This window comes from Vulpes vulpes, chromosome 1, assembly GCF_048418805.1.
Source record: "Vulpes vulpes isolate BD-2025 chromosome 1, VulVul3, whole genome shotgun sequence".
Classification (NCBI taxonomy): domain Eukaryota; kingdom Metazoa; phylum Chordata; class Mammalia; order Carnivora; family Canidae; genus Vulpes; species Vulpes vulpes.
The window spans coordinates 133,871,140-133,883,103 of record NC_132780.1 but is presented as its reverse complement, the minus strand read 5'-3'; the positions used below and the strand labels follow the sequence as shown (position 1 = coordinate 133,883,103).

The 11,964-nt window shown below is 42.9% G+C and overlaps 1 protein-coding gene and 1 pseudogene across 1 annotated transcript in view; one reads left to right on the top strand and one right to left on the bottom strand.

The window, feature by feature from the left end:
- Positions 1-511: 511 nt before the first annotated feature.
- Positions 512-11,890, bottom strand: LOC140597872 (suppressor of cytokine signaling 5-like; annotated as a pseudogene).
- Positions 11,781-11,964, top strand: part of SRPK1 (SRSF protein kinase 1) — a 90,133-nt gene continuing 89,949 nt past the window's right edge. The window contains 1 exon segment of the mRNA XM_072730891.1: positions 11,781-11,964. Within this exon segment, the coding sequence (XP_072586992.1) occupies positions 11,889-11,964 (76 nt within the window). The 5' untranslated portion in view covers positions 11,781-11,888.

The window sequence follows — 11,964 nt, the reverse complement described above, 5'->3', positions numbered from 1 at the left end:
ATGTAAGTGAATTCTACTATGCCCTTGTGGCCAGAAAATTGCATTTTTTTTCTAAAAGGAAGATAGTTATTATTTTTTGGACTTCCTAAGTTTAATTTACAGAACTACAAGCATTTCTGCTTTGAGAAATTTATAGAAAAAATCTTTTAAAAAAAAACCCCTAAACATTAGGCATACTGGTGAAATACTCATCTAATATTAATAATTCACTCTTCAGTAAGAAGTAGAATTCCTCATAGCAAATGTCCCAGAGTTGCCTCACTCAATTACCACAGACATTAAAAACCAAACTGTTAGCTAAATCAGCAAAATATTTTTGTAACCTTACTGACCACCTGTACCTGTAGCTTTATCCTCTGCTGTCTCAATAGGCACCACATTTATCTAAGTAACAACGGATCACATCTGACAGATACTAACACTAAGCTTGTATACTGTCCTGAAAAAGCCTAAAGGTGACATGTGTGCTTGCTGTAGGTATACTGTCCGATGCACATAAAAGCAGATCTAGTTAATGCCCTTTGAGAGCAGGAGAGTTCTCTCTTAACTCTTTGTTAAGTGGCACACTCTTAACTTTTTGTTTATAATGATATTTAAACAGAAAAAAGATTTATTTATTTATTTGAGAGACAGTATAAGCAGGGGTGGGGCCAAGGGAGAGGGAGAGAGACTCCTCAGCAGACTCTGTGCTCAGTGCAGAGCCTGATACAGGGTTCAATCCCAGGGCCCTGACTGAGATCAGGATGTGAGCTGAAACCAAGAGTCTGACACCCGGCCGACTGGGTACCCTAGGTACCCTTATAATTACCCTTTTTTTTTTTTAAGATTTTTAATTTATTTATTCATAGAGACACACAGAGAGAGAGAGAAAGGCAGAGACACAGGCAGAGGGAGAAGCAGGCTCCATGCAGGGAGCCTGATGTGGGACTCGATCCTGAGTCTCCAGGATCACACCCCCGGCTGCGGGCGGCGCTAAACCTCTGTGCCACCGGGGCTGCCCTAATTACACTCTTTTTAAAAATTCTGCACCATTGATGGTAAAGGAAGCCCATCAATTCCATTATATGCAGTGCATCTGTAGATTATTGAATGGCGGATATATTGCAGACTAAAAGGGAAAGTCATCCAGTGATATAGTAAGCAATGGTTCAAAATATATGCAAGAACTGGGATCTTTTTAATGTTCCAAAAGCCCTGTTACAGCAGAGGAGTGAAATACACACAGGTCATGGACATCAAAACTAAAGTTTGTGGTTCTACTGTTCAATTTGGGCACGAAGGGATCTGCAGTGGCAAAGGAAGCTCACAGAGAAGAGATAGTCCTCTTGGGCAGAGTCCCTGAGCAAAAATGTGCCTGCAGCTCTCCCTTCAAGAAAGGCTTCTGTTTTCTTGATTACCTGGAATCAGAAGCAAATCAGACATGAGGCAGTGTATGTAATCAATCTGTGGATAGACTTCCCAAGCTCCCAGTCCGCTACCGTGGGCATAGTTGTCTCCAGATACCTGATGTTGCTTCTGCCTACGTGACTGCAAACACAGGGTGGTTGTGTCCTCTTCTGAGTCACAATTAGTTTATGAAATGGCAAAATTATCCCTGCTTATTTCAGGCAATCCATGAGCTAACTTTGGTCCTAGTTAATACAAGTTAACCTGTGCAGTGGCTTCAATGTATGTACATTGCAATGTATGTGCAATGGGAGGGGTGTCAACTCCATCTGCAATACTAGGTCATCTTCTCCCTCTAAGCTTATCTTCTTTATCTTTTGTAGAAGCCAAATATGGATCAAGTGTATCAAAAAATGTTGAATGTGGTTTCGCAGGGCCTCTATACTATGTAATCAAATGCCATTTTGGAACTAAATCTGAGCCAGCAGGAAAAGGGCGTTTTGCAAGGATTAATTCAGACAGGTGTATTTTTCTTTCATTAAAAAAAAGGAGGGGGGGGGGTAGAAAAGGGCTTGAACTGCTTGTAAATTCTCATGGAAAAACACAAGCTCACAGTATCCTGCAACCTTTGTCCCAGAGACTGACTTCCCTTCAGGGGTTCAAACAAAGGGACATAATGAAATACTGATGTCTGAATTAGAAAGTAAATAACTTTAATGACCAGGTAACACATCTTTTTGCAATTCAGATGGTTTCCCATTATTTGATTTTGACAAAATTGAATAAACACCTCCAGGAATTGTCAGGTGATGAGTGATTAAAACAAGCTTTGGTGATGATTACTGCAGGGTTTTGGTAAATTATTTGGAAGGAGTTCCAAAAGAACACCAAGAACTATATTACTGTAGCAAAACCCTTTTGGTTCCCATCCACTTGTTTTATATGGGCCAGTTTTCTTGGCCACTACTAAAAAGAAAGAAAGAAAGAAAGAGAGAGAGAGAGAGAGAGAGAGAGAAAGAAGGAAAGAAAAGAAAGAAAGAAAGAAAGAAAGAAAGAAAGAAAGAAAGAAAGAAAGAAAGAAAGAAAGAAATGGAATGATGCAGGACTCTTCAAGAAAAATCACCTACCATTCTAATGAGATGCATTTGCAATAAAATTCCATGTATCAAAAAATGATGCTATACATTATTTTGATTAATCCTGCAATAAGAATACTTGTAACAATAGGTAAGAAAGTGTTTTTTGTTTGTTTGTTTGTTTGTTTGTTTTTGGTAAGAAAGTTTTTAAAAGATTTTAAAAGATTATTTATTTATTTTTAAAGATTTTATTTATTTATTCATGAGAGACACAGAGAGAGAGGCAGGCAGAGTCATAGGCAGAGGGAGAAGCAGGCTCCATGCAAGGAGCCCATTGTGGGACTCGATCCAGGGACTCCAGGATCACGCCCCAGGCCAAAGGCAGATACTAAACCTCTGAGCCACCTAGGGATCCCAAAAATTAAATTTCAATGTAAATGGACATATATGTGGTAGAGAAGTATGACAGGATGATCAATAAAGACTTTTTTTTTTCATCATAAGTCAACTGGACTTTATTTCCAACTCCAATATTTTGCAGTTATTTTCTTGCCCAGGTGAGATTTTATTCCTGTCTCATACCTTCTTTTTTAATTTAAATTCATTTCATTAACATATAATGTATTATTGGTTTAAGAAGGTCAGTGATTCATTAGTTGCATACAATACCCATTGCTCATTACATCACAGGCCCTCCTTAAAGCCTGTCACCCAGTTACCCCATCTCCCCACCCCTTTCCCCTCCAGCAAGCCTCAATTTGTTTCCTAGAGTTAAGAGTCTCCTATAGGGGGGCGCCTAGGTGACTCAGTGGCTGAGCACCTACCTTCAGCTCCGGTGGTGATCCTGGGGTCAGGTGATTGAGTCCCACATTGGACTCCCGCAGGGAGCCTGCTTCTCCCTGTGTCTAGGTCTCTGCCTCTCTCTCTCTCTCTCTCTCTCATGAATAAATAAAATCTTTAAAAAAAAAAAAGTGTCTTGGGATCCCTGGGTGGCGCAGCGGTTTGGCGCCTGCCTTTGGCCCAGGGCGCGATCCTGGAGACCCGGATCGAATCCCACGTCAGGCTCCCAGTGCATGGAGCCTGCTTCTCCCTCTGCCTGTCTCTGCCTCTCTCTCTCTCTCTCTGTATGACTATCATAAATAAATAATAAAATAAAAAAAAATTAAAAAAAAAAAAGTGTCTTATGGTTTGTCTCCCTCTCTCATTTGCTCTGGTTTTATTTTTCCCTCCCTTCTCCCATGATCCTCTGTTTTGTTTCTTAAATTCTACATGAGTGAGATCTTATAATAGTTGTCTTTTTCTCATTGATTTATTTCACTTAGCATAATATCCTCTAATTCCATCCAAGTCATTGCAAATGGCAAGATCTCCTTCTTTCTGATGGCTGAGTAGTATTCCAGTGTGTGTGCGTGGGTCTATGTATGTTTGTGTGTGTGTAGTCATATATATCTTTATCTATTGATCTGTTGATGGTCATCTGGGGTCTCCATATAGCTATTGTGGACATTACTGCTATAAACATTGGGGTGCAGGTACCCCTTTGGATCACTACATTTGTATCTTTGGGGTAAATACCTAGTAGTGGAATTGCTGTATCGTAGGGGAGCTCTATTCTCAACTTTCAGTAAAGACTTTAAAGTATAAAATTATATGACTTTAGGATAAGCTTCTGTGACAGTAAAATGGAATAGAATTACAAGTTCAAGGAGAAAAAAAGTAATGTAAAATTTCTTGTAGTTAAAGTAATTTTACTTTTTTTGCTTATATTAATGGATAGATGCAGGTATCAAATTGGCATTCAAAGCTGATGTAACACTTGTATTTCAAAGTGTCAACTTCCTTTCCAATTTGTATGCTTTTATTTAATTTTCTTGCCTAGTGATCCTGGCTGGAACCTCCAGTACAACACTGAATAGAAGTGGTATGAGTGGACATCCTTGTCTTATACCTGATCTTAGGGTGAAGACATTTAATCTCTTACCGTTAGATATGATGTTAGCTGTGGGGTTTTCACAGATGCTCTTTATCAGATTGAGGAGGCACCCTTCTGTTTCTAGTTTGTTGAATGTTTTGCGTGGTGGTAGTTTAAAAGTTATTTCAGGGGATCCCTGGGTGGCGCAGCGGTTTGGTGCCTGCCTTTGGCCCAGGGCGCGATCCTGGAGACCTGGGATCGAGTCCCATGTCGGGATCCCGGTGCATGGAGTCCTGCTTCTCCCTCTGCCTATGTCTCTGCCTCTCTCTCTCTCTCTGTGACTATCATAAATAAATAAAAATATTTTAAAAAAATAATAAAAGTTATTTCAGTGAGTAAGGGTGCAAAATGTTTGGAAGTTAAAGTTGAAGCTCCTTTGATGCTCTAGCCCTGCTATATCCACAGCAACAAGAATAGTCCTGTGCATAGAAGAGGCCCAGCAAACAATTGAGGAGCAAACTTCCCTATCGCTCCCCTGGCATTCTATTCTCCAGTGATTCTATGGTGTCTCTGCTCCCCCTCGCCCCACCCTCCAATACCATGCTGTCTTATCTGGCTGGAGTTTTCTTTCTCCTCTTTCTATTCTCAGCTGGCATCTATTCATGCTCTCCACCGCCGTCCAGGTGTCATCTCATTCAAGAGATGCCTCACTCCTCATCCTTCCTAGGACCCTGAGCTGAGTGGGCCTCTTTTTTGTGCTCCCATGGTACATTAAGCACTGTGTGAATTATTTATTTATATGTCCATCCCCCACTAAACTAGGTGATATGGTGTGTAGCCAAGAGTGTGGATTCCAGAACCCAACGGCCTATATTCAAAACCCTGCCTCTTCCTTGCTTGCGTGAACTTGGTTGTGCCTCAGCCTCCTCATCTGCCAGAGAGGATGATAATAACACCTATTTTGGGTAGAGTTGTTTTGACAGCTGAGGGACAAATAGTAATTATATGAGTTAGCTATTAAGTCCTAGAGGGCAAGGTGTTGGCTTTTTTCCTTCTCTGCTTCTCACGGCCCTGGCCTGCAGTGGATGCTCAATGAATGTTCATCACGAGGGTGATGTGGTGAGAAGTATCTGAAAGAAAGAAAAGCAAAATGGATTCAACATTGCATCGCAGGTAGAAATCAGAATTCAAGTGCATAAGTCATATTTCTATGTTTTTCCTATACTGCCTTTGCTCTGAACCTGAGATTGCCAAGCTGGAGAAATTAAATCGCTCTCATTACATACTTCCTCTCCCTGGGGTCCCCTTAGAGAGTCTGGGAGGTTTATGCCTTGCACAGAAAATAGGGAAAATACTTTCGATCTTCAGTCCGTTGTTTTTATTGTCCAAGGCTGCATGGCTCCATGAACATATTTAGTATAGTGGAGCATCTTTGCCTGGCCTGGCAGCCTCAGAGGGGCACTCTACCTCATGTTGTTTACAATCTTCCTTAAAATATTTGGACATTCACCATTGGAATCAAGGAAAGAGAAGCATAGTCTAGGTGAGGATGTTTTTCCGGTACTTACAGAAACTTAGAAAGAATTCAATGTATCCCTGTTTTGGCAACTCACCTAGAGGGGATGTGTTGTAAAACTTTTTTAATCCATTTCCCTAGGGATGGACTCTTTCTTTTTTTTTTTTAATTGGCATTTTTAAAGAAATGAATCCACCTTTTCAAAATAAAATACTTGGGCGTATGAAAACTTTTGACAAAGACCGGATAACATTTGTAGATGCTAGTTACTTATAGTTACACCCAGGTGCGGCTTATATTCTAATCTGCAATTCCCAGGCCAGGAATAGTTTGCGAACATTCTAATCAGAAGGTGGCTTCAACAAAGGGGTTCAGAGTCATCGATTACATAAATTCTGCCAACAGCAGCTTTAAAAAAAAATAGCATCCATTACACAAATTAATAGGCAACTCATCTCACAAGTGGAAACCTGCTTCTAAAAAAAATAAAAAGAGAAACCTGCTTCTGCTGACACCTCTGGTGTTGATCAGGATTGGAATAGCATAATGAATTATACAAAAGACCCTCTCTCTGGTTCCCTGATGCCTACTCTGCGGGTGACAGAGTCCTGCCTCTGTGATAGTTACCCCATGGGGAGTGGGGGGAGCAGTAAAGCTTTCACACAGTGGCCAGAGCATCCAAAAGGACAGAGACCTCAAAGAATGTACATAGTCACAGGAGCTGCTTTTGTGCCTGCTTGCAAACAAATGTTTGACAAATGTGGGGGGGGGGCAGATTTTAGTCTGCAGCTTTTCATATGCGGGAGTGAGGATGTGAGGCAGACAATTCCTCATCCCTTCAAACTTCGCTGGAAGGTATTGTTAGCAACAAAAAAGAATGCAGAGTTGGATGTGATCAGCTCAGGCCAGCTTGCAACACCTGGCTCTCTCCCCAGAGCACCTCCAGGAAGCAGAGCAAGGGCTCTACCTGCCTCTGGAACCACCGATCTCTGTAACCTCCTCATTGCTGGAGCATCTCCTCTCTCCTCCAACTTTGCTGCTGTGGACAGAGCATCCAAGAGGACAGAGCACTGAGACTGCAAAGAACTCATTTAGTTCCCCACTCCACCAAATCAAAGTTTTTATTCTTTTATCTCTCCTACCTCCTCTCCCCGACCCTTTGCTCCAGCACAGTTTCCTTGTGAAGCTTAAGCTTTTATGGGAAAAAAAAAAAAAAAAAAGCCAGAAAGGGGATTATCTCCAAGCAGCTTTGGTTCTCAAGCCTTTTCAGGGACCAGGGAGCCCAAAAGGCTGGCTTACTTTGCTTGGAAAGTGCTAGCCACTTTGGGTGTATCATGTAGACTGCCCAGACAGGCTGTGCTGGATATTCTCTGTTTGCCCCTCCAGATGAACCCTCCACCCTTCTCCACCCTCCCTGTGCCCTGGGAGGCTGGCTTGCCCGGACTGCATCACCCAGGCACCCTTGCCTTCTAACTTCTAGGTGGGTTTAGTCAATGGGAGGCACTAGTCTGAGAGGATAAGAGGAGAAAGAAATTGGGCATTTCATTTCCTGCTAGGCAGTGGTTATGTCCTTTTATCTTTTATTTATTCATGAGAGACACAGAGAGAGAGAGAAGCAGAGACATAGGCAGAGGGAGAAGCAGTTTCCCCACAGGGAGCCTGATGTGGGACTCGATCCCAGGTCCCCAGGATCAGGCCCTGGGTTGAAGGCGGCGCTAAACCGCTGAACCACCGGGGCTGCCTCGCCTCACTACAATTCTGATATGAGTTGAATTGTGTCCCCTCCCCAACAACAACAGAAAAGATATGTTGGAGTCTTAACCCCTCCCCTCAGTACCTCAGAAATTAACCTTATTCTGAGATAGGGCCTTTACAGAAGTAACCAAGTTAAAGGAGATCCTTAGAATGAGTCCTAATCCAGTATGACCGATGATCTTATGAAAGGAGAAATTTGGACACAGTTTGAGACATACATCAAAGAAACTAGAAAGAGATACAGAGTCCTCCAGAAGCCAAGGAAAGAGGACAGATCCGTCCCTCGTGGTCCCCAGAAGGACCCAGTCCTATTGACACCTGGATTTCTAGCCTCCAGACCTGTGAGACTATAAATTTTTGTTGTTTAAGCCACTTAATTTGTGGTACTTTGTTTTGGCAACCCTAAGTTGACCAACATAGGTATTATTGGGTTCTGGTTAACACCTACCTCCACCCCTTGTCCCTTCAAGCCTAGGAATGTCAGTCCCTGGATGCCTCACCATCCCTTCTTCATTTCTCTTAACCTTACCCACATCTCAATCCTTTTTTTTTTTTTTTCACATTTCAATCTTTTAATTCAATTCTCTTCGTTTGTTGAACATGCCATGTGTTTCCTGAAACTCAAGCCTAGAATATAATTGTTTTCCCAATATAGTTCACAAAACTATGTAAGATTCTGTTGGGGTTCTCCAATTATGCAGACATCTACTAGGAATCTGCAAAATAAAGCATCTGATACAGTTCCACTTTCTTCTGTTGTCTGTTTCATCTCACAAATACTTTGGTTTTAATTCAGATCAAAACTTTGGACAAAGAATACAAATTTGTGGTAACCAAAGCAGGGAATGTTGGGTTTAATGAAATATATGTCCTAAACCTTAGGTGATCACATTTCAAAAACTTCAAAGACGCATTAGGGAAGATCCAAGGGAGTCTTCATAAATAAGCTCGTGGGGAATGGGATCTTTTCAGAAATTCAATTCTGGCACTGCTTCATTCTCCAAATAACTCTACTTTTGAAAGAACTTGAGCAGGGGCGCCTGGGTGGCTCAGTCAGTTAAATGTCTGCCTTCGGCTCAGGTCATGATCTCAGGGTCCTGGGATCTAGCCCTGCATCAGGGTCCAGGCTCAGTGGGGAGAGTGGGGAGCCTATTTCTCCCCCTGCTGCTTATGCATTCTTTCTCTCTGCCAAATAAATAAATAGAATCTTTAAAAATAAATAAATAAATAAATGAACTTGAGAAAAACAGTTGTGCAAGAGGGATATGCATGTAAGAATGGCCACCACTTGAGGAGGAAGGGTGAAGTCCAGAGTGGCACAAGCCCAGTGAAACTGGGGATGAGAGGGTGGGGAGTGATTTTTAAAGTTACATTTAAAGCAAGAAGCACAAAAAAGGCACAGGCTTTTTTTTTTTTTTTTCAAGTTTCTATTTAAATTCCAGTTAATTAACATACAGTGTAACATCAGTTTCCTGCGGAGAATTCAGTGATCCATCACTTGCATGCAACACCCAGTGCTGGGTGCAACATCATCACAAATGCCCTCCTTTTTAAAAATTTTTTTATTTTTATTTTTTATTTTTATTTTTTTACAAATGCCCTCCTTAATACCCATTTCCCATTAACCGCCCCCCCCCCCCCCCCCTTCAGTGACCTTGTTTGTTCTCTATAGTTAAGAGTCTGTTTCCGGGTTTGCCTCCCCCCCACCCCATGGTCATCTCTTTTGTTTCTTAAAGGCATAGGCTTTAGAAAGGGGGGGTACAAACTAGCTCACGTGAACAATTACACAGAGTTTAGAAAAAGTGTGGAGAATGAAGTAGGCTGAAAGAATGGGGAAAAAAAACAAATGAAAAAAGGGCAAAATGGTCAATTCAGGGAACTTAATCCAGTGAACGTGACACCGACTTTGGAAAAATTCTCAAATGGGTTGTTAAATAGTAAGCTCTTAGAGAAAGAAGCAAGGATTACTCCGAGCCAGAATAGGTATGATGAATTCATGCCAAGTTAAACGAATTTCCCTTCCGATGAATCTGCAGTAACCTACTTGGGTACTAGCACAGCTTCACGTTGTCCCTCTCACTGTTTTCTGTCTCTCGTCCAGAACTTTCTCATAAACTGCACATCACTTATTCTTTGATTAGACAGATATTTAAGCCCCTTAAGTGCTGGATACTATGCGAGGCACTGAGGATCAAGGAAAATCCAGGAAAGGAATCAAGGAAAATTCAAAACAGTGTCCCTACCCTCATAGAGTTTACTTTCTGGTGGAGAGTACTTTGCCAATCTGGGACTTTTTCTCAGCCACCGCAGCTTTCCTGTCTTTTCTAAATCACACGAGGTTTTCCCAAGCTAGTGGAATCCTCAGGTTCCAGGGGTTCACTGTCTGCCCCAGCTCCCCTTTTGTTCTCAAGTAGAGTGGAGAGGAAACTGGGATGCAGTTTTCCTTGGCCAACAGGTGCTGTCCTCTTTGGCAATATGTCCAGAAATGTTATCATTCAGGTTCCATGCAACAGATATTAATTATCTAAATTTTGAATTTGGCAAACCTGCATTTCTGGCCTCACATGCCACTTGATCCACTTCAGTCATTACCAGCCCCCGCCCCCGCCCCCGCCTTAGGTTTCTAAACCTGTGCCTTTTTGCTCAATTGATTTTCTCATTCAGAAATGCCTAACATCTCCTTCTCCATCTATGGAAACCCTTACACATTTCCCAAGACCCACTTCAAAAGCTGCCTCCTCCCTGGCTGGATTTAATTATTTACTTTGCTCAATAAAATCCCGCCCAAGTCCCCATGCTTCACTTGCGCAGTACTATTATACTTTCATCTTCCCTTCTTAGTCAATTAATTACTTGTCCGTCTTCCCCATAGAGTCTAACTTCTTTCAGGGCAAAGGTCTTCAGAGCTGCCACCCTGTCCAGCTTTAGTGCTTTACAACAGGGGTTGGCCTAAGCCAAGAGGGATTGAAATAGTTGAAAAGGATCAACAGAAGAATAGTATTTCATGACACGTGAAAATTACACGAAATGCAAATGTCAGGGACCATAAATAAAGCTTTATTGGAACACAGCCCCTATTTTCTATTTTCCTTTTGAGCTCCAGGGGCAGAACTGAGTAGCTGAGAAAGAGATCCTATGGCCCACAAGCCATAATGTACTATATGGCCCTTTACAGAAAAACTTGGCTAACCTTGTTTTATGATACGGGTTTGATGATTGAATCTTTGCATCGGGACATCAAGATTGAGTACACATCCCCTTCAATTTTTAGTTTCTTTGTATGGTGGAGGTAATATTTTGCTTTTAGGTTGTCATAAATATCAAATGAGGTAATTCGCTTACAAAAGTATAAAGACATCCTAGGAGATAACTGTATTTCTCATGTACTGAAAAGATGAAGTGTTAAAATGAGAAAACGCTGTTTTTATTCTCCCCCTTCCTTCCCTTACAGCCTTCGTATAAACTCGAAATTTCAAAAGAAAAACACACTTTTAAAGTTTTCACTTTTAGAGTGAGGAGGGAGGGTCACAGGCTCCCTCTTTCCAGTCTTCTGCGTCGCTCCAACTTTTCCTTCTTCCTCATTTACAATCCCCCACCTTCCTTCTTTTCTTTCTCTTTTCTTTCTCTTCTTTCTTTTTCCTTCCTTCCTTCCTTCCTTCCTCTCTTCTTTCTTTCTTTCTTTCTTTCTTTCTTTCTTTCTTCTTTTTTTCTTTCTTTCTTTCTTTCTCTTTCTTTCTCTCTCTCTCTCTTTCTTTCTTCTTTCCTCTCTTTCCCTCTAGTATCTCAACAGACCCTCGCGAGAGCTCAGCGAAGAAACTGGGGCAGGCCTGACCAAATCCATTTTACAGACCAGGAAACTGAGGCGGACTCCGGGTGGCTGCGGAGCACTGACTCAGCACACAGGGAACCCTCAAAGCCACGCGGTCCTTCTCTCCTCAGCCGCAGCCGCCCCGCCGGCGGAACGAACCCGACCCCGCCAGGCTTCCAAGCCGGTTCTCCGCACCTGTGCGGCATTCACAGCGGCGTTCTTCCCTCCTCCCCGCCCCCGGTCCCTTACAGCCCCCCCTCTCCTGGCGAGCAGGTGGTAGGCTCCGCGCTCACCGCGCAGGCGCGCGCCGTCGTGGGGCCGGGGCGGGGCGGGGCCTGGAGGGCGGGGTGTGCGCCGGCTGGGTTTTGGGCCGCGGCGGGAGCGGGAGTCACCGCCACTCGAGTGCGCAGGCGCCTGGCGGTTACCGGTCTCGCCATGGAGCGGAAAGGTGAGCGGTGGAGCGGCCTCTGCCACGAGGGGCAACGGCCGGCGGGGCGAGGTCCGGGTCGGC